At 41.7% G+C, this 22,795-nt stretch overlaps 1 protein-coding gene across 1 annotated transcript in view; it reads right to left on the reverse strand.

The window, feature by feature from the left end:
* The window catches only part of heatr5b (HEAT repeat containing 5B), an 85,565-nt gene that overhangs the window by 38,553 nt on the left and 24,217 nt on the right, over positions 1 to 22,795 (reverse strand). The window contains exons 11-20 of the mRNA XM_079843492.1: positions 20,732 to 20,843; positions 17,837 to 17,989; positions 17,494 to 17,593; positions 13,713 to 13,986; positions 11,887 to 12,062; positions 9,167 to 9,272; positions 8,897 to 9,087; positions 5,071 to 5,230; positions 4,808 to 4,997; positions 671 to 840 (exon numbers count right to left, since the gene is read on the reverse strand). Coding sequence (XP_079699618.1) covers positions 671 to 840; positions 4,808 to 4,997; positions 5,071 to 5,230; positions 8,897 to 9,087; positions 9,167 to 9,272; positions 11,887 to 12,062; positions 13,713 to 13,986; positions 17,494 to 17,593; positions 17,837 to 17,989; positions 20,732 to 20,843 — 1,632 coding nt within the window. The remainder of the gene's footprint in view (positions 1 to 670; positions 841 to 4,807; positions 4,998 to 5,070; positions 5,231 to 8,896; positions 9,088 to 9,166; positions 9,273 to 11,886; positions 12,063 to 13,712; positions 13,987 to 17,493; positions 17,594 to 17,836; positions 17,990 to 20,731; positions 20,844 to 22,795) is intronic.

The raw sequence follows: 22,795 nt of genomic DNA on the forward strand, positions 1-22,795 counted from the left end.
TATATTACAAAAGTCCAGGCTAATCCAAGCATTAGAATTGGATTCATAGTTGCTCTGTTTTTGAAGTCCATAAAAGTGCATCTGTCCGTCATATAACTGCTCCACGCGGCTCTGGGGTGTTAATAAAGGCCTTCTGAAGCGAATCGACGCGCTTGTGTATGAAAAATATCCATATTTAAAACTTTATCAAGTAAACTTTCGGCCTCCGCCTTCTGTGGAAAAGTGTTGAATGTTGAAAGTGAAACTCCAGATGTGTTCGTGACATCATGACCTGAGCGTTAGTCTTTCCATCCGCAGGAGAACTTTACACACTTTCTCCATACATTGAACAGGGAAGGCGGAGGCCGAAAGTTTACTCGATAAAGTTTTAAATATTAATATTTTTCTTCCACAAACGCGTTGATTCGCTTCAGAAGGCCTTTATTAACACCCCAGAGCCGCTGGAGCAGTTATATGATGGATAGATGCACTTTTTATGGACTTCAAAAACAGAGCAACTATTACTGCAATTCTAAAGCTTGGATTAGCCTGGACTTTTGTAATATAACTCAGATTTTATTCGTCTGAAAGAAGAATATCACACACACCTCGGATGACTTGAGGGAGAGTAAATTATGGGCTAATTTAAATTTTTGGGTGAACTCTCCCTTTAGAGGTCATGTGGTCTTACACAGAGGCAGGGCACCAGGCTGGACAGGTTGACGTGTCGCGGGGCGAACATATGCAGCTGCTGGAGGCAGGAGATGGCGGCCGCCTGGACCAGAGAGTCGGAGTGATCCTGCATGATGGCGCAGCCCACCAGACACGACGAGCGGATCGTGGAGACGCTGCCGCTGTTACCTGCGGAATAAACCAGAGAGAAACAACAACTCAGAGCCACAGATGAACATGTGATTCACTTGCTGGATAGTGTCCAATCGCTGGTGAATTATCTTCAAGCAGATTTAAAGGGTTAGTTCACCCAAAACTGTAAATTGTGTCATTAATGACTGAGCCTCATGTGGTTGGACACCCGTCAGACCTCCGTTCATCTTCAGACACAAATGAAGATATTTTAGTGTAAATCTGATGCTCTGAAAGGCCTCCATTGGCTCAACTTTACACTCTCAAGACCCTTAAAAGACACTAAAGACTAAAGTTACAAAGTCCATCTCACTACAGCGGCTCTACAATAACTTTATGAAGCGACCAGAATATTTTTTGTGCGCAAAAAAAACATAAATAACGACTTATATAGAGATGACGATTTCAAAACACGGCCTCATGAAGCTTCGAAGCGTTATGAATCAGTGAGTCGAATCATGATTCGGATCGCGTGTCAAACCGCCAAACTGCTGAAATTTGGCGATCCAAACCGCTGAATCGACTCACTGACTCATAACACTCTGAACCGCTGAATCGACTCACTGATTCATAACGCTCTGAACCGACTCACTGATTCATAACGCTCTGAACCGCTGAATCGACTCTCAGATTCATAACGCTCTGAACTGCTGAATCGACTCCCTGATTCATAACGCTCTGAACCGACTCACTGATTCATAACGCTCTGAACCGCTGAATCGACTCTCTGATTCATAACGCTCTGAACCGCTGAATCGACTCACTGATTCATAACGCTCTGAACCGCTGAATCGACTCACTGATTCATAACGCTCTGAACCGCTGAATCGACTCACTGATTCATAACGCTTCGAAGCTTCATGATGCCGTGTTTTGATATCGTCATCTCTATGTAAGTCGTTATTTAGGGTTTTTTTGCGCACAGAAACTATTCTCGTCTTCATAAAGTTATTGTAGAGCCGCTGTAGTGAGATGGACTTTGTAACTTTAGTCTTTAGTGTCTTTTAAGGGTCTTGAGAGTGTAAAGTTGAGCCAATGGAGGCCTTTCAGAGCATCAGATTTACACTAAAATATCTTCATTTGTGTCTGAAGATGAACGGAGGTCTGACGGGTGTCCAACCACATGAGGCTCAGTCATTAATGACACAATTTACAGTTTTGGCTGAACTAACACTTTAAAGCCAGACTACAACACACCCAATGTTCTGAATAGCACTTATCATTCTATTCATTTTCTGTCTGTCTAATTTATTTAAAAAAAATAAATAAATAAATAAAATAAAAATAACTGTCCTGTGTGTTCTGAGCTAGATTAACTGAGACTTGTTACAGCACTTGCACACTGTTGCCCTTGACTGCTCTAGCTGCTTCTTTTGCTCTCATTTGTAAGTCGCTTTGGATAAAAGCATCTGCTAAATGACTAAATGTAAATGTAAATGTTCTGATCAGGAAAGGGAAACAGCACTCTGTGAAACATATATATGTGTGATAAACTGTTAAACACGATAAACCAGTAGAAATCGCAAATTGTCAAGGCTAAACTCACGCGATGCAGCGTTGCTCAGACATGAACGTTTATCATTTGCATGCATTTTTAAGCCTGATCGGTTTAACTCTTTAAGTAGTTTTATTTTCTGAGCAACATACACAAAAGTAAAGGTTATAACTCCAAAACTACAGCAAGGAGAGTCAAAAGTAGGGCTGTAACGATTTGACCAAAAATAAAAACGATTACGATTAATGAACGATTATTTTTCTTTTTGCTTTCCAGTTTTTGCCCTTCCTGAGTTCCTGAGAAGGTTTTTACTGTAAATATTTTCTACTATTAAATCATTTCTCTAATGAAAGTGCATTTCTTTGTGATTTTCAAACACTTGAAGGAAACGGTTGACTTTCAGCAGTTATTGATGTCTATGGGGCAGATTTCTGCTTGATGTACATCAGATAAATGAACACAGTAGGCCTACTTTACATTTATCTGAATGCATTAATGAGAGAGTGATGGTGTGTGTGAATTACTCAAACGTGGAGACGCTGCCGCTGTTACCTGGGAAATAAACCAGAGTGAGAAACAACTTCTCAGAGCTACAGATGCACATGTGATTCACTTGCTGGATAATGTCCAATCGCTGGTGAATTACCTTCAAGCAGATTTAAAGGGAATCTATTCTGTCCCTTTTTACAGGATGTAATATAATTCTCAGTGTCCCCCAGAGTGTGTGTGTGTGTGTGTGTGTGTGTGTGTGTGTGTGTGTGTGTGTGTGTGTGTGTGTGTGTGTGTGTGTGTGTGTGTGTGTGTGTGTGTGTGTGTGTGTGTGTGTGTGTGTGTGTGTGTGTGTGTGTGTGTGTGTGTGTGTGTGTGTGTGTGTGAAGATTCAGCTCAAAATACCCCACAGATCAGTTTAATGCCCATTTTTTCAGTGGAACGGAAAAAGTTTTAGTGCATCTTTAAATGCAAATGAGCTGTCGCCGTCTTCGCAAAATGTTATCATCATCGCCATCTTAGGCATTGCTATTGTTTTTATCACTATTGTTATTATTATTATTACTATTATTATTGATATTACTATTGCAATTGTACTGTCAACACAAATATGATCATCATCACCATATTTAGTATTATTACTGTTGCTATTATTATTGATATAAATGTTGTTATTATTGACTTTTTTCTGTCAACACAAATATAAATCACCTTTTTTTGTATTTTTTTGTATTTATTTTTAGTATGAGTACCACTACTGTTGTTGTTATCATTATTATCAGTTATCTATTATTATAATTGATATTACTATTGCCGTCAACACAACTTATCACCATATTTAGTATCATTATTGTATTATTACTGTTATTATTATTATTATTACTGATATTACTGTTGCCGTCATCACAAAATATTATTATCATTATTATTATACATGCTATTACAATTGAAATACTTCTACTATTACTATTATTATTTGTCATTGCTGCATGTTTGTTTAATTGCGGTTATTATTACTGCTGTTTTATTGTTGTTTTTGTGTTGTGTTTTGTTGTTATGTTCTGTGTTCACCCTATGTTGTAAGTTTTGCACTCCAAATAATTTTTTTTAAAAATGCAAATGAGCTGCTGCTCCGCCCCCTCTCCAGAAGAGGGCGGAGCCTATACAGCTCATAGAGACAGAGTGACACGTGTCATAATCTGAAGGCCACGCCCACCGGGGGGAAACAATCCAACGCTCTCCATTGACTCTGCATTGCGTGAAGCGCCTCCTTGTCATTTCAGACTTCTAACAAAAAACAGAACAATGTCTAAAAGCGGATATGTGACACAGTGTACAGCAAACAAGTTAAACAAAACCACCAACCAAAAACACAGACGTTTTTATAAGCTATTGACCCAAAAAACGAGCATTTAAGGACAAAAAAGTGGATTCAGGCCATTAGACACGTTATATTACACTGAGAAGTACACACACTAGAGGAGAACGTCATCAGAGACAGGAAATATCACATATAAACCTGACATTTGGAGATTTGACTTAACAGTGACACATATTTACTGCACACACACACACACACTGAGACACACTGAGTGTCAGGATCCCAAAATTGACCCATTCTTCAGCTGAAGCGTCATGTTTTACTGCCTGTATCCACTTTTGTCTCCTTAAACTCTCGTTTTTTTGGGTCGACAGCTTATAAAAACTTATTTCTGTGTTTTTTAGCTTGTTTGTTGTACACTTTGTCACATATCAGCTTTAGACATTGTTCTGTTTTTTGTTATAAGTCTGAAATGACAAGGATGCCGCCTCACGCAATGCAAAGTCAATGGAGAGCGTTGGATTGTTTCCCCCCCGGTGTGGGCGTGGCCTAAATCCGCTCTGTCTCTATGTCTCAGATACTCTGCCAAAAACTAAAACACCCTTTAAAGCTGGTGCACATTGCATTCGTAAAATGAAAGTATCATGCTTTGCAAATACCCTGTAGCTCGGGGCCGACGGTGGTGATGAGGGCTCCCAGACAGCGGCCCAGACACTGATGGACCTCGGTGTGTGAGGGCGGGACGGTCAGAAGCAGCGTCAGAACCAGAGACAGCGTGGGCTCCACATAGCCGCGGTACATGGGCCCGCTGGAGTCCACGATCAGGGCCAGAGAGTGCAGCGCCCAGGTCTGAAACAAGCAGAGGAACTCATGAGAGCCCGACTCCACCTGCTGCGCACGCTCCAATGTCTGAGACGCTCACCTGGACCTCATGGCACGTGGCGTCTTGAGCTAAGGCTAGCAGGATGCTAACGCTGGTCTTGAGGTGCTGGCCCGACCCAATGCCGCCCACATAGCGGTGCAGGCAGCCCAGAGCCAGAGAGTGACCGGTTCTGGACACCACGTCACGCGCAGACTTCAGCCTGAGCAGAAGAGCCAACACAGAACCAGCATGAGGAAACAGCAGAAGATCAGAGCAATCGCATGACGTTAATTCTATTCTTATCTATTATGCCCCTTTTTACCAGATGTAATATAAGTCTCAGTGTCCGCTGAATGTGTGTGTGAAGTTTCAGCTCAAAATACACACAGATCATTTATTATATCATGAACGTGCTGTTTTTGTGCATGTGTCTTTAAATGCAAATGAGCTTCCGCTATCCAGAAGAGGGCGGAGCCTGTACAGTTCGTGCCTCTGATACTCTGCCTAAAACTAAAGCATCTGTTTGGTTTTCATGATCATCACGCTCACGTGACACTGCAGTTTAAAGTCTAAAATCAGTCGAAACTTCTGATATATGGTTCTCTGAGCGCACACACACACACACACACACACCCGAAGCATGTGAGTATTAAACTCAGTTCTCTTTCACGTCTTATTGAGCTTAAACTCTCAAACACACACACACAGTTCACATAAACAGTCGTTATGTGTGTGAACGTAAAGAAATCACATCATGGGTGGAGTCTATGCTAATAGGGCAGAGTCTGTCAGCAGACGTGGGCGGGGTCTATGCTAATAGGGCGGAGTCTGTCAGCATTCATGGGAGGAGTCCATGCTAATAGGGCGGAGTCTGTCAGCAGTCATGGGTGGGGTCTATGCTAATAGGGCAGAGACTAGGTGTGTTCGACATCGGCTGCGGCTGGATGCAACTGATCGGCGAGAGTAGCCGCGTGCAGGCGGGGAGGAGCTGCAAACACAGACGTGAAGTCGGACACTTTCTGCTTCCCGCGGTGACGCTCGCGCTGTGTTTGCACACTTTATCAGCTGAAGTGAAATAAATGCAATATTTGGCAATACACAGATGTTTCAGAGACATTATTGTCATGTTATACTTTATGCACTGCTTAATACAGCGTGTGTTTTTACAAGAATAAAGTTCAACATATAAGCCTACACTATCAATGAAGTGGGGTCTATGTTTTTAATCAGTTATATTTTGATAAACATGACAATATAATATCGCGACTACATGAAAGGAGGTTTTACTGTTATAAAAAACAGATTTGTGCGCATTAGTGGAGCTGAAGGTTTTAGAATAAACACGAAACACACGTGATCGCTGTCATGCGGTGAATCTGGCCAATCGTGGAACGGCTGTGTCGTCATCAGAGCCCGTGCAGCCTCATGCAGTCGCTCTCGAGAAACTGCACCGGCTGTAATCGCCGGCTGCTCTCGAATCGCTCTCGCGGCACTTTGTTGACATACGTCACTGTCACGTGGCGTCGGCGCTGCCTCAAGTCGGACAAAATTTCTAACCGGCATGCACTGCTTCAAGTCAGCCGCCGATCGGTCTGCGCATCGCTGGGTGAAGTCGAACAAGCCTACTGTCTGCAGTCATGGGAGGAGTCTATGCTAATAGGGTGGAGTCTGTCAGCAGTCATGGGAGGAGTCCATGCTAATAGGGCGGAGTCTGTCAGCAGTCATGGGAGGAGTCTATGCTAATAGGGTGGAGTCTGTCAGCAGTCATGGGTGGGGTCTATGCTAATAGGGCGGAGTCCTTAAGCAGTCGTGGGCGGGGTCAATGCTAATAGGGCAGAGTCTGTCAGCAGACGTGGGCGGGGTCTATGCTAATAGGGCGGAGTCTGTCAGCAGTCATGGGAGGAGTCCATGCTAATAGGGCGGAGTCTGTCAGCAGTCATGGGCGGGGTCTATGCTAATAGGAGGAGTTTGTCAGCAGTCATGGGAGGAGTCTATGCTAATAGGGGGAGTTCGTCAGCAGTCATGGGCGGGGTCTGCTAATAGGGCGGAGTCTGTCAGCAGTCATGGGCGGGGTCAATGCTAATAGGGCGGAGTCTGTCAGCAGTCATGGGCGGGGTCTATGCTAATAGGGCGGAGTCTGTCAGCAGTCATGGGCGGGGTCAATTCTTATAGGGCGGAGTCTGTCAGCAGTCATGGGCGGGGTCAATACTAATAGGGCGGAGTCCGTCAGCAGTCATGGGCGGGGTCTATGCTAATAGGGCGGAGTCTGTCAGCAGTCATGGGCGGGGTCAATTCTAATAGGGCGGAGTCTGTCAGCAGTCATGGGCGGAGTCAATGCTAATAGGGCGGAGTCTGTCAGCAGTCATGGGCGGGGTCAATGCTAATAGGGCGGAGTCTGTCAGCAGTCATGGGCGGGGTCAATGCTAATAGGGCGGAGTCCGTCAGCAGTCATGGGCGGGGTCAATGCTAATAGGGCGGAGTCCGTCAGCAGTCATGGGCGGGGTCAATGCTAATAGGGCGGAGTCCGTCAGCAGTCATGGGCGGGGTCAATGCTAATAGGGCGTAGTCCGTCAGCAGTCATGGGCGGGGTCAATGCTAATAGGGCGGAGTCCGTCAGCAGTCATGGGCGAGGCCTAAGCATATGTGACGTCACAATGCTAGAATCTGCAAACTCTTGTTCTGAGACACTGCTTATGATTCATGGGGATTTAAAAAAAGGAGTGTGTGGATTTTTAACATTATAGGGTGGTTGTGTACACACTGCAGACACACATCTATGTTCAAACACCATGTAAGTGAATTTTGCATAAGACCTTTAAAGGGTTAGTTCACCCAAAAATGAAAATTCTGTCATTAATTCCTCACCCTCATGTCGTTGGACACCCGTAAGACCTCCGTTCATATTCGGAACACAAATGAAGATATTTTAGTTGAAAGCTGATGCTGAGAAAGGCTTCACACAGGCCTCCATTGGCATTCAGTACATTGACACTTCCAAGATCCATGAAAGGCACTTAAAACGTCGTTACAAAGTCTATCTCACCACAGTGGCTCTACAATAATCATACAATGCGACGACAATAGTTTTTGTGCGCAAAAAAAAATCAAAATAACACCTTTATCCAACTTGTTCTCGACTTCCGTGTGCGCCTCCACGACGCATGCGCGAGAATATGACGCAGATCCGGCGTTCGGACATATGACCCAGAAGCGATTTGTTTACGAGCAGAGGAAGACGCGCGTGTCTAAGCTGTTGAATTCTACATTGATCGTGCTTTAGGTCTCGGCGTAGTGCTCAAAATGGGGCTTAAGTGTGTATTTCATCGATTCACGAACACCGGCGCTACGTCATATTCTCGCGCATGCGTCGTGGAGACACACACGGAAGACAAGAACAAGTTGGATAAAGGTGTTATTTTGATTTTTTTTTGCGCACAAAAACTATTGTCGTCGCATTGTAAAATTATTGTAGAGCCACTGTGGTGAGATAGACTTTGTAACGACGTTTTAAGTGCCTTTCATGGATCTTGGAAGTGTCAATGTACTGAATGCCAATGGAGGCCTGTGTGAAGCCTTTCTCAGCATCAGCTTTACACTAAAATATCTTCATTTGTGTTCCGAATATGAACGGAGGTCTTACGGGTGTCCAACGACATGAGGGTGAGGAATTAATGACAGCATTTTCATTTTTGGGTGAACTAACCCTTTAAGACCTCTTGAAATGATAATTAAGACTTTTATTATACAATATTTAATGACCTTAAATTTGATAAAACTGAATTGAAGAGTTTTTAAGGACCCTGTCAATTTGAACTGGACCAGTAACTCCAGAAACATCAGTTGTTGTGTATCCAGCTGTGGCATTGCCATCGCTGCTCTAGCGTACTTGTCAAAGCTGTGCTGTGCCATCCTGGCGATGAAGGAAGCCTCTCCGACCACCTGTGCCATGCGTCCCAGAGCCTCGCCCGCCGCGCAGCGCAGGATGGGGTTGGGGTTGTCCAGCGCGCCCATCACCAGCGCCAGAGCCGACTTACGCACCTCTTCCGGACCCAGACTGCTCTTGTTCTCCGCCAGACCCTGTACAAACAGTCCCAGCCATCATTATTAGCATAAACAGCTCTATTATAGGAGATGAGCTGCACAACTCCTCTGAGACCTTGAGCGCGCTCAGCACAGCGGTGAAGATGTTCAACTGGACGGCCTGCTGACGGACTCCTTTAGCTTGTTTGATGCATTCGGCAAAGTGATCCAGCATTTGCAACCTGGAATAGACAACAGGACATGAAATAAATCACAACCAATGCTCAGAAATGATGGAAGTGCTAGCATCTCATCCGACCAGCTCATTGATCTCTAAAGGAACACTCCACTGTTTTTAGAAATAGGGTTTATTCAACGTCTTTCCTACATTTAGATATGTGGGCAAATGCATTTTTGTCTCGGTGCATGCATTGTTTTAGTTGGGCAGGGTCGCCGCTAGCTTAGCTTAGCATAATGAATGGAATCCTATATTGCCAGCTAGCATTTCCCGAGTAAAAGTGATTAAAAAAAAACACCTAATTACTTCTTGTGGCCTGCGTATTCACAACGAATACAAATAGCGATATTTCCTAGGCAGATATTAACTTGGGACTATATTATGGGGAAGCACAGCTACTTGGGCGAAGAGATATAATCCCAAACTTTGATTTCATGTGTTAATATCTGCCTAGGAAATCGCCTAGGCTTAATCTGCATCGCTATTTGTATTCGTTGTGAATACGCAGGCCACAAGAAGTAATTAGATGGTTTTTTTTTTTTTTTTGGATCACTTTTACTCGGGACATGCTAGCTGGCAACATAGGATTCCATTCATTATGCTAAGCTAAGCTAGCAGCGACCCTGCCAAACTAAAACAATGCATGCACTGAAACAAAAATGCATTTGCCCACATATCTAAATGTAGGAAAGATGTTGAATAAACCCTATTTCTAAAAACAGTGGAGTGTTCCTTTAATGTAGCAACAAAATGCAGCCAAGCTAAACATAAAAACTAAGAAATTTAGCGTCATTACTTCCGTTCACCCATGATAACACACACTCACCTAAAGGATTATTAGGAACACCTGTTCAATTTCTCATTAATGCAATTATCTAATCAACCAATCACATGGCAGTTGCTTCAATGCATTTAGGGGTGTGGTCCTGGTCAAGTCAATCTCCTGAACTCCACACTGAATGTCGGAATGGGAAAGAAAGGAGATTTAAGCAATTTTGAGCGTGGCATGGTTGTTGGTGCCAGACGGGCCGGTCTGAGTATTTCACAATCTGCTCAGTTACTGGGATTTTCACGCACAACCATTTCTAGGGTTTACAAAGAATGGTGTGAAAAGGGAAAAACATCCAGTATGTGGCAGTCCTGTGGGCGAAAATGCCTTGTTGATGCTAGAGGTCAGAGGTCATGGGCCGACTGATTCAAGCTGATAGAAGAGCAACTTTGACTGAAATAACCACTCGTTACAACCGAGGTCTGCAGCAAAGCATTTGTGAAGCCACAACACACACAACCTTGAGGCGGATGGGCTACAACAGCAGAAGACCCCACCGGGTACCACTCATCTCCACTACAAAGAGGAAAAAGAGGCGACAATTTGCACCAAAATTGGACCGTTAAAGACTGGAAAAATGTTGCCTGGTCTGATGAGTCTGGATTTCTGTTGAGACATTCAGATGGTAGAGTCAGAATTTGGCGTAAACAGAATGAGAACATGGATTCATCATGCCTTGTTACCACTGTGCAGGCTGGTGGTGGTGGTGTAATGGTGTGGGGGATGTTTTCTTGGCACACTTTAGGCCCCTTAGTGCCAATTGGGCATGGTTTAAATGCCACGGCCTACCTGAGCATTGTTTCTGACCATGTCTATCCCTTTATGAGCACCATGTCCCCATCCTCTGATGGCTACTTCCAGCAGGATAATGCACCGTCACAAAGCTCCAATCATTTCAAACTGGTTTCTTGAACATGACAATGAGTTCACTGGACTAAAATGGCCCCCACAGTCACCAGATCTCAACCCAATAGAGCATCTTTGGGATGTGGTGGAACGGGAGCTTCGTGCCCTGGATGTGCATCCCACAAATCTCCATCAACTGCAGATGCTCTCCTATCAATATGGGCCAACATTTCTAAAGAATGCTTTCAGCAGCTTGTTGAGTCAATGCCACGTAGAATTAAGGCGAAAGGGGGTCAAACACAGTATTAGTGTGTGTTCCTAATAATCCTTTAGGTGAGTGTAATTGTTCTAGTCTAGTCAAGTCAAGTCAACTTTATTTATATAGAGCTTTTAACAATGCAGACTGTTTCAAAGCAGCTTTACAGTGTTAAACAGGAAAATAATGCAGCATAATTTTATTCAGCCGTCTAGCCATTCTGGAGAAAACGGTGATGTCATCAGTTCATTTCAGTTATCATACAGTGACAGTGTGGGCTTTAGATCAGTAATTAGATCAGTAATTTAGTTTATATGGTTAATTTAGTTTCATAATTAGATTTATTTCGATATTTAGTTGAAAAATGTAGTGTCCCCAACTGAGCACGCCAAGCCAGAGGCAACAGTGGCAAGGAAACCAAAAGCTCTACTTCGATTATGACTCTAAATCAACACATGGATTTACATTTACATTTATGCATTTGGCAGACGCTTTTATCCAAAGCGACTTACATTGCATTCAAGGTACACATTTTACATTTTGTCAATTCTTGCTTTCCCTGGGAATCGAACCCATGACCTTGGCGTTGCTAGCGCCACGCTCTACTATTTGAGCTATAGGAAAGCTGGATCAAGCATTTTAAAGATTTGACTACTCAGGGTTGACGTCCTGTATGAGCAAACGCACCTGTGTTTGAAGGAGACGTGCGGAAAGACGACTCCGAACAGAGCGACGGACGCATCGATGACGGACACGCCCAGCGGGAGCGGCCCGGGCACAGCCTCGCCCACAGGAACACGCAGGTAGATGGAGGACGGGTCATGCTCCAGAGCCCCGCTGCCCGACGCGCTGTTGGGCTGCAGCTGTCACACACACACACACACACACACACACACACATCAGGAACCCGCAGGGAAGCCACACTTCAAAAAATGCTTTTCTTACTTAGTATTTTTGTCTTGTTTTCAGTCCAAATATCTAAACATCTTACAATAAGAAGCATTTACTAGACAAGCAAAAGTTTTTATCTTGTTTTGGGGGAAAAAACTCAAAATTAAGTGAGTTTTTGCTTAAAATAAACAAAATAATCTTAATTCAAACAGAAAACAACATTATTTTGCTTATTTAAAGCAAAAACTCCTTTAAAGGGTTAGTTCACCCAAAACTGTAAATTCTGTCATTAATGACTGAGCCTCATGTGGTTGGACACCCGTCAGACCTCCGTTCATCTTCAGACACAAATGAAGATATTTTAGTGTAAATCTATTGGCTCAACTTTACACTCTCAAGACCCTTAAAAGACACTAAAGACGTCGATACAAAGTCCATCTCACTACAGCGGCTCTACAATAACTTTATGAAGACGAGAATAGTTTCTGTGCGCAAAAAAACCCTAAATAACGACTTATATAGTGATGACGATTTCAAAACACTGAATCATGAAGCTTCGAAGCGTTATGAATCAGTGAGTCGAATCAGCGGTTCAGAGCGTTATGAATCAGTGAGTCGACTCAGCGGTTCAGAGCGTTATGAATCAGTGAGTCGACTCAGCGGTTCAGAGCGTTATGAATCAGTGAGTCGACTCAGCGGTTCAGAGCGTTATGAATCAGTGAGTCGACTCAGCGGTTCAGAGCGTTATGAATCAGTGAGTCGACTCAGCGGTTCAGAGCGTTATGAATCAGTGAGTCGACTCAGCGGTTCAGAGCGTTATGAATCAGTGAGTCGAATCAGCAGTTCAGAGCGTTATGAATCAGTGAGTCGAATCAGCGTTTCAGAGCGTTATGAATCAGTGAGTCGAATCATGATTCGGATCGCGTGTCAAACTGCTGAAATTTGGCGATTCAAACTGCTGATTCGACTCACTGATTCATAACGCTCTGAACCGCTGATTCGACTCACTGATTCATAACGCTCTGAACCGCTGAATCGACTCACTGATTCATAACGCTCTGAACTGCTGAATCGACTCACTGATTCATAACGCTTCGAAGCTTCATGATGCCGTGTTTTGAAATCGTCATCACTATGTAAGTCGTTATTTAGGGTTAGGGTTTTTTTTAGGGTTTTAGGGTTTAGTTATTTAGGGTTTACAGAAACTATTCTCGTCTTCATAAAGTTATTGTAGAGCCGCTGTAGTGAGATGGACTTTGTAACTTTAGTCTTTAGTGTCTTTTAAGGGTCTTGAGAGTGTAAAGTTGAGCCAATGGAGGCCTTTCAGAGCATCAGATTTACACTAAAATATCTTCATTTGTGTCTGAAGATGAACGGAGGTCTGACGGGTGTCCAACCACATGAGGCTCAGTCATTAATCACACAATTTACAGTTTTGGGTGAACTAACCCTTTAATTTTGAGGTATTTTCCCCCAAAACAAGACAAAAACTTTTGCTTGTCTAGTAAATGCTTCTTAATGTAAGATTTTTTAGATATTTGGACTGAAAACAAGACAAAAATACTAAGTAAGAAAAGCATTTTTTGCAGTGCATGCTAAACGAACACTGCGACTCCGCCTACCTGGTCCTCGATGGACTTGTGGTCCGTCTCCTGCAGCCAGGAGCCCATCAGCACACTGTCGTCATAATGGCAGAGCGAGCGCAGCAGAGACGTGGTGGTGTTGGCGGAGTTATCGGTGAGCGTGAACTCGGCCACCAGCTCCCGCAGAAGAGCGTTAAAACTGCCCTCGTAGGTCTTGGGCGGCAGCAGAGCCAGGATGTCGTAGAGCCGCAGTCGCACCATTGCAGCGCTGGCCTTCAGATGAGCTCCATGAACCTTGATCACCGCTGGAACACTGCACAACAAAACAACACTTAAAGGGACAGTTCACACAGAAAAAATCAAGACTACCCCATGATTTACTCGCCCTCAGCTCATCCGAGGTGTGTATGACACTCTTCTCTCAGACGAATAAAATCGGAGTTATATTAAAAATGTTCTGGCTAACCAAGCATTATAATGGTTGTAATAGTTGCTCTGTTTTTGAAGTCCATCAAAAATGCATCTGTGCGTCATATAACTGCTCCACGCGGCTCTGGGGTGTTAATAAAGGCCTTCTGAAGCAAATCGACACGTTTGTGTAAGAAAAATATCCATGTTTAAAAATGTATTTCATTTTTTTGCATCAGCTCGCGCCATCACTTCCGGCGAATAAGGTCAAAATACCGGCGCAATCATAGATATACACACAGATTCCTCATTAGTGCCTGCGGATCGGTCGAATGAGGCATCTACGTATATATATCTATGATCGCGCCAGTATTTTGACCTTATTCGCCGGAAGTTATGGCGCTGGGAATACTAGATGACATTCGTCTGATAAGAGGTAAAAAAATAACAAATACTGTTGGGTTTCTCACAGAAACCAATGGTTTCGTGTCTTCAGACATCAATGTGTCCCACGAGCCGCAGGGTTTAATAAGGATTCGTATGACTGTGTTTTTTTGCTCTCATACTCTAAAATATCCCCATTGACATCATTATACGACTATCACACTGTTAAACATCTTCATCTGTGTTCGACTGAAGAAACAAACACACCTACATCTTAAATGCCCTGCAGGTAAGCAGATCAACATAAACATTTTGTTTTTGGGTGAACTATCCCTTTAAAGGGTTTTGATTATAAAATAGTTAAAATACATTTTGTAATATGAAACATGACACCGCCCACTAGGGGGAGGAGCCCAGTAGAAGAATTTAGAGTACCGTTTCCATGGTAACGCAAGTGTGATTTCAAATGGTTTTCACGGGATGAATTTTGAGTTTGTACGCTTTCGAATGGTACCTTATTTATGATAATTACTAAAATTTATGATATGAAAAAAAGGCGATCAAAAACAAAAAGAGCGCCAGGCGTCCCAGGGGTTAAAGGATTAGTTCACTTTTAAATAAACTTTTGCTTATAGTTTACTCTCCCCATGTCATCCAAGATGTCCATGTCTTTATTTCTGCAGTCGAAAAGAAATGAAGGTTTTTGATGAAAACATTACAGGATTTTTCTCCATATAATGGACTTCAATGGGCTCCAAACGGTTCAAATGTCAGTTTCAGTGCAGCTTTAAACGACACCAGATGATGAATAAGGGTCTGATCTAGACAAACCATCTGCCATTTAAACAGAAAAAAACGTTTACGTTTTATAAGCACAAATGCTCGCCTGGCTCTGTTCTGTGATGCGTGTTCGTGACGTCACATATTATGCAATTACGTTGAAAAGGTCACGCTTGACGTAAGTGGAAGTACCGAGTCAGTGTTTACAAGTTGAACGTGCACATACTAAGTCAAACGATGTTTACAAAAAAAGGGAGTTAAAAGGTTAAACAACAATGTCGGACGATTTTGAACTTCGAGGAGAAGATGAGATGGAGTTTTTCGCCCTGCCTTTTTGAACCGGAATACACAGAGGAAGAAATTAGGCAGATGGAAGAGACACACACTCAAGCATCGGGCGAGACGTGGTGGTGCACATGTGGCCAACCATTGTCAACAGAGGAAGAACCTGGACCATTAGAGTCAGTCATTGAGTCAGCTGGTGAGACCCTGTTTCCATCTCACTGCATTACCAAAATGGATTCCCACTGTTACTGAGCAGCAGCGCTTTAGAGGCAGGGCTGGAAATTAGGCCGGTTCACACGCTTGTCCTTCAGACATGTAAATCTGTCATTCACTTGTCCGAATAAAAAATGTGCTTGTCCGGATTTTTTTCATAAATATAATCTATTCTGAAGCAATATTCTCACCAGTATTCAATCAGTTTTGAAATATTTATATATGCATATTTGTGATATTTGTACCTTTTTATAAAGGGCAATCTTATTAAATATAGGCTATGCTTCTGCTTTCCTTTTACATTCTTAAATTTTATCTATAAATTAAATTAGAATAAGACACTTTAGGCTGTTACCAATCAAATGAAATCATTTACACTGAAAAATTACAACTGCATTAAATAATGTTATGAGATTATTTTAAATATTTTTGAATATACAAATAAGAAATGTTGGAAAGATGAAACTAAAGCACCAGTAGGTGGCGCTGTGACCGTCTGAATGAGCGAATCATTGAGTCGATTCAGTGAAACGATTCATTCAAGAATTAGGTGGTCGTTTACGAACAGGTCAGTGAATCTTTGATTCAACCGATTCATTCAAACGCTGAATCATTCACGAACACACACTGATGCTGTGAGATGAGTTACGGTTCTGCTCTTTGGAACAATTTTCGCTGCTGAAATAGAACAAAAACAGTCCATATTGCTTCTAAAATGTAAGCGACTTAATGTTAAATTGTTTCTGGAGCTGGCGTATGAAATCAGTCATGTTCAGTCGTGATGGTGTTCAGGAAAACACACTCTTGGTCGTGTGATGTTGCTTAACTGTATCATATGTTATAAATATAAAAACTGCACAACCGTGTGTGTTAACTGAGTTTCTGTGTGTGAGCGCCGCTCATTTGTTTTGGATTTTCTCCTCGAGAGTCTGAGCCTCAACAGCTCAACCTTATTAACGTCAGTTAGTTTTATATTATTATCCACTATCCATCTCCACTTACACTGATGCACAATCATTATTGCTCTTTGGTGATTCCATAGTTAGTTTTTGTTTTGATGTTTTAATCAGGATACTTGTCCGTCGGGCAAGTCAAAATATTTTTCACTCGCCCCTTCAAAAAATCCACTTGTCCCGGACAAACGTTAATGTCGAGCCCTGTTAGAGGTGTTTTTTAGTTTGCCCAAAATTAACTGGAGATGCCATCCGTAATTGCATAATATGTGACGTCACGAACGCACATCACAGAACAGAGCAAGGCGAGCATTTGTGCTTATAAAACTTAAACTTTTTTCTTTTTCTGTTTAAATGGCAGATGGTTTGTCTAGATCAGACCCTTATTCATCATCTGGTGTCGTTTAAAGCCCTTTGAAGCTGCACTGAAACTGTCATTTGAACCGTTTGGAGCCCATTGAAGTCCATTATATGGAGAAAAATCCTGGACTGTTTTCATCAAAAACATTCATTTCTTTTCGACTGCAGAAAGAAAGACATGGACATCTTGGATGACATGGGGTGAGTAAACTATCAGCAAAAGTTTATTTAAAAGTGAACTAATCCTTTAACTCTGCTTGTGCTCGTCTGAAAGCAGAATGTCACACACAACTAGGATGACTCGAGGGAGATTAAATCATGAGCTAATTTGAATTTTTGGGGGAACTAACCCTTTAAACACATCACTACACAAAACACAGTTCTTTGGAAAATACAATGCAACAAAAACAAAAACAGCCTAACAAAATGCCACTCACTGGGACATCATGGTCATGGCGCACTCGATGGGCGTCATCAGTCTGCGGATCACGTCCTCCGTCAGCAGCTCTGGACAATGAGCCACAAAACTGCGCATGGCTGTGAGGAACGAGAAATGTGATGTTTTCATGATGCACATCGGTTGATTCAATTCAATTCAATTCAAATTTATTCGTATAGCGCTTTTCACGATACATATCGTTTCAAAGCAGCTTCACAGAAAATGCATCTACATTACAATTTAAATTGATTTGTACATGTTATGCATTTCAGAAATGCACATATACAAAGCACACAGATTAGCTAACTATCTATTCGGAGGGATGATCTGAGGTGTCTTACCGCACAGAGCGCCGGCGCGACCCTCCAGCATCACCTGCCAGCTGAAGGAGTCTCCTCTGGCCTTCTCCGCCTCCAGCTCCTTCTGAGAGCGCGGAAACACGTTACGCCACAGCAGGAGCATCTTGGGCAGGTGATAGCGCACTAAAGACGGCCCTGAGGAGGTCAAACAACACCATCTAATAACCAAAATAATCTGACAATGGGGTAAGCAAAATAATGTTGTTTTCTGTTTGAATTAAGATTATTTTTCTTACCCCATTGTCAGATTATTTTGCTTATTTTAAGCAAAAACTTCCTTCATTTTGAGTTATTTTCCACCAAAACAAGACAAAAACTTTTGCTTGTCTAGTAAATGCTTCTTAATGTAAGATTTTTTAGATATTTGGACTGAAAACAAGACAAAAATACTAAGTAAGAAAAGCCTTTTTTGCAGTGTGGGTCTTGAACGGACAAACTCACACAAAAAGTATGTCAACATGTCCATCTTGATGATCAGACATAGTCTGTATATGCCTTAAGTTAACTTTATACAGTCGAGAAAGACGACGCATTTCCATGCATTAGGTCTTAAAGGGGCAGTAGCCTTAGGTCTTAAAGGGGCAGTAGCATTAGGTCTTAAAGGGGCAGTAGCATTAGGTCTTAAAGGGGCAGTAGCATTAGGTCTTAAAGGGGCAGTAGCATTAGGTCTTAAAGGGGCAGTAGCCTTTACTGCTGTCTGTTTAATGTCAAACAACAAAAGACAAGGACACCACTCACTGCTCTTGAATGAAATGCTTTTGTAAGTTTAATAGGATTAATCTTTAATTTATACAGTCAAATATGCAGTTATTTTACATTTGATCATTTTCTGTACCTGAAAACTAATGTTAGACGTACCTGAAAAACCTGAAAAGCATAGTGTATTTAAGCGCGTACAGGACGTTTTTAAAGGACAATTTACCTTTCATGTAGTGTGTAACATAGATCTAAGTGAACAAAAACATCCTGCATAGTTTGAAATATGACAGTGCACCGTATATATAGTTATTTTGTTTCAAAAGTAAGAGTCGACTCTGAGTCACTTTTAAGAATCGTTAGAAGACCGAAGCTTTTTCTCTGACTAGATGACGTCAACTTGTCAAGTTATTTGAATACGATACGCCCACTTATTGCGCTCCAAGACGCCAGTGAAAACTAGAAAACATCATGGCCACGAGACTGTGTTCTGAAGTGCGACTCAAAAGCAAACTTCTTTCATCTGCCCAAGGATGAGCATTTGAAGACTAAGTGGCTTGAAGATAAACCATACATCGTCGCGATTGTGTGTTTATTTAATCGTCAAATGTATGTTTCGCGATCTCAGGAAGCTTTTATTATGGACTTCTATTATGGCACATGGTTCTTCTTCGTCTGTCTGTATCATATATGGACTACATGTGCACAGAGCGCCCTCCGGCTGCCAGGATGAATTGAAAACAACACATGAGAGACTCAATCACTCATGATTAGGATACATCTGCGCATTTTGAGGAAGTATTGAATAAAAAATACTCCTCTGTTTAGAAATTTGACACAGACATATGAGAATATATCAATATATCTCCTCATCTGCACACTTTTGAACTAAAAGCCCTGAGGGATGTTGATTTGTCGCGAGTCTTCGTGAGGAGAATAGAGGAGTTTTTTTATGAATGAGATCAGCTGAGGCTCATATTACAATCAAACGTACAGACGCGGTTTTCATATTCATAACTCCTGACACATATTAACAAATTACTGTCACTATAAGACTTTGATGGGCGTTCCGTTTCCGAGAATATCTGCACAGACTATACCAATCACAACTGACTGGGTCATCGGACCAATCACCGCAGATTAGCGTCACGTAAAGGCGGGGTTTTGAAAAGTGAATCACTAAAGGAATCATTTGAGAATCGCTGTCAAAACAGGTAAAAATAAATGCATATTATAAGAAAACTAAAGTCTTTTTTGTCATTGCATGCATGCAAAACTGTTGTTGGGGACTTCTAAAACAATATTTGGAACATTTTAGATGCCATGATAGGTGCTCTTTAAAACGTTCTGCTTTTTTTTTGTTAAAGTGTCTGCAGCTAGTGTACTTGAATTTTATTTATCTGCAACAATATGTTATAATTACAGTTTTGCACAATAAATGTTCTCAAAACTACATACAAAATTTCTTTCTTAATTTAGCAGTTTGGCTTTCCTTAGGGTCTAACCCGTTCTGAAATGGTTCTATTATAATTTTTATATCGCAATATATATCGTTATCGCAAGAGGCTGCAATGTATATCGCAATATGGACTTTATGCCATATCGGCCATCTCTACACCAGGGCTCGACATAAGCAATGGCCCGATGGCCCGGGGCCAGTAAATGAGTATGTCGGGCTACTTGAATGGCCAATCCGCAAAGGCAAAACAAACGTCATACCGTCATACAGAATCGCGAAGACGTTGGCTCTCAGTACCTCACCGATGTAGCATGTCGAAGGTAACTTACTCAACTAGCTAGCTAATATATCACCGTAACTTTGCTCATAAATGATAGATCCAAAGTGCGAGTGCTTGACTTGTGTCATGAGTGAATTTTGGTGTCATTCCAAAGGCAGCGCGCGCGCTCCGAAACAGACCGAGATAAGACGAGTAAATTATACTTTCGGTTTCATGTGCACGTCCGGGATGGCTGACGCAAAATTGTAGTTCCGAAGCTTTGCGCGATCCGAAGCGCAGATGTTTCGAGTTGAAGGGTGATTCAAAACACCTATGTCACGTGACTACGGCTAAATGAAGCCAAAAATATCTTCTATAATGTGTATTGCCTACACCATGGCTAATATCACCACATCAGAAAGCCTGAAGCAGCGCTGCTGTGAGACGGGATCTGGCGGCTCACCTAAGGTCATGAGCGCTCCTAGCAGCAGCCAGCCGGCTTGAGTCCGCTGGAGAGACAGACGGCTGTTCTGTGCGGCCGATCGCAGCAGATCTTCAGCTATACTCACCACCATCTGAAACACACCACTCACATCACACTTCTGAGACACTCCCTTCAGGAATCTACCACAGCAGCTCACATTTCTGCACTCTTTCTTCTAATACTGAACATTTAACCCCCAGGAGTCTGAGCTGTTTTGGGGCCCTTTAGAAGTTTTGACATGCTCTGACGTTTGTGTTTTTTTCAGTTGTTTATGAACACATTAATGGCAAAAGTGTAATCACACTGTATTCAGTACAAACTGGACTACCATAATTAGGGATGTCCAGATCCGATCACGTGATCGGAAATCGGGCCAGATCACGTGGTTTCAGACCCGATCAGGACTTGGATATATATGTAGTCTCATTATTTTTTAACACATCTATAGTTATGCGGTGGCACAGAGTTAGACCCTTTTGACTCCACACAGAAACAGCAACGCGCGCGGCATGATATCACTTTGTTGCAGAGACGCTATTGGTTAAATAAGGGGAATTAAATAAAAAATAAGGAACATCCTGGATCTGTTTTTTTCGCTCTACTTTATTCTTTTTTTATGTATTATAGAAGTATCGGATCGGGACTTGGTATCGGTTATATGACACGGGACTTGGTATCATAATATGTGAGCAACATGTATGTACATGCTTGTATTTTTGAGAGAAAAATGTTTATGCATGATTTTAAAAATTAATTAATTAATTAATTAAGGCCTAAAAACACACAATAGGTATGTGTTCACAAGACTTTTGACCAATGGGTGTATTTGCCTAGAGTTTTTGCTTCAAACTGATGTGAGAATCATTGAGCCTACTCATTCACATAAAACAATACACTGATTTAAAATGTGTTAGACAGTATTTCTTCACAAAGCCAGTATGCGAGGAGGCGTGATATCTAATGAATAATGATGAGTATCACCTAAGAGGACAAAAGAACATAATAGCCTGCATAATGAGCTACATAATGAATGAGCTTCATAACTGACTGAGATAGCAAAAAAATGCTCTTCTTATTTAGTTGAAAGTGTACTTATCTAATAAATGCATCTTGATTTAAGAATGTTTAAATATTTAGACTAGAAACAAGACAAAAATTAATAAGAAGAGCTTTTTTTTTAACATTTTTGTACTATTTTTTATGTTTTTGAGAGTAGTCTCATGCAAAAAAAAATAAAAATTAAGATACAATTTATACAAAATGAAATTCACTTTAAAGAAAGCAATTCACTTTCTACAAAACAAAACTCCAGAATCCTTTCTGACAAACTTTGATATTAAATAAAAAAAATAACATTAGGCTATAATATTTAAACATCAATATGAAGCAAAATATGTTTGACTGGTACTATATTTATAGCATCTGAGCAGACATTTGCGAATAAAAGCTTTATTGATATGACACTATAGGCTCTTTTACAATAAACACGTTATAATCTGTCCAAAACAGGCCAAATAAATCTTGTCTAAACAGTCTTGCGTGTATGACATTTAATGTTGCAACAGGATTCATATTTAAACTGTCTTTTTGCATTTATTATTCACAGATGCTAACAGAATAAACTGACCTTACAATCAGTGGCGGAGTCCTTTGCTCTTAGAAATGAACAGCTTTTCATGAGCAGAATAAATCCAGGATTATTGCTCAACGCATCTCAAAACGATGTATCTGAAGTAACGTTACAGCGCTTCACTAGATGTGTATAATAGAGTGTATAATATAGTGTGTGAATAGAGCGCGCGTTCCGTGGACGTGGTCGCATTAGCGGATAATGAATCTATCGCTTTTCAACCAGATTACATAAACACAGAATATTTGTTTTCGATTTGGTTTACATTGTTTAAAACCTGACATTTCAGCGTTTCTTTAGACATTTGTCTCATGTTTGTGAGACAAGTATTCACTAAGCTAGAGGTCATTTTCTGAAGACTATCTGAATGAACGTCTTTGAGAGAGAGGCTGCAGATCGCTCATTCTTTTAAC

Source organism: Gobio gobio (assembly GCF_949357685.1).
Source record: "Gobio gobio genome assembly, chromosome: 18".
NCBI classification, from domain to species: Eukaryota; Metazoa; Chordata; class Actinopteri; order Cypriniformes; family Gobionidae; genus Gobio; species Gobio gobio.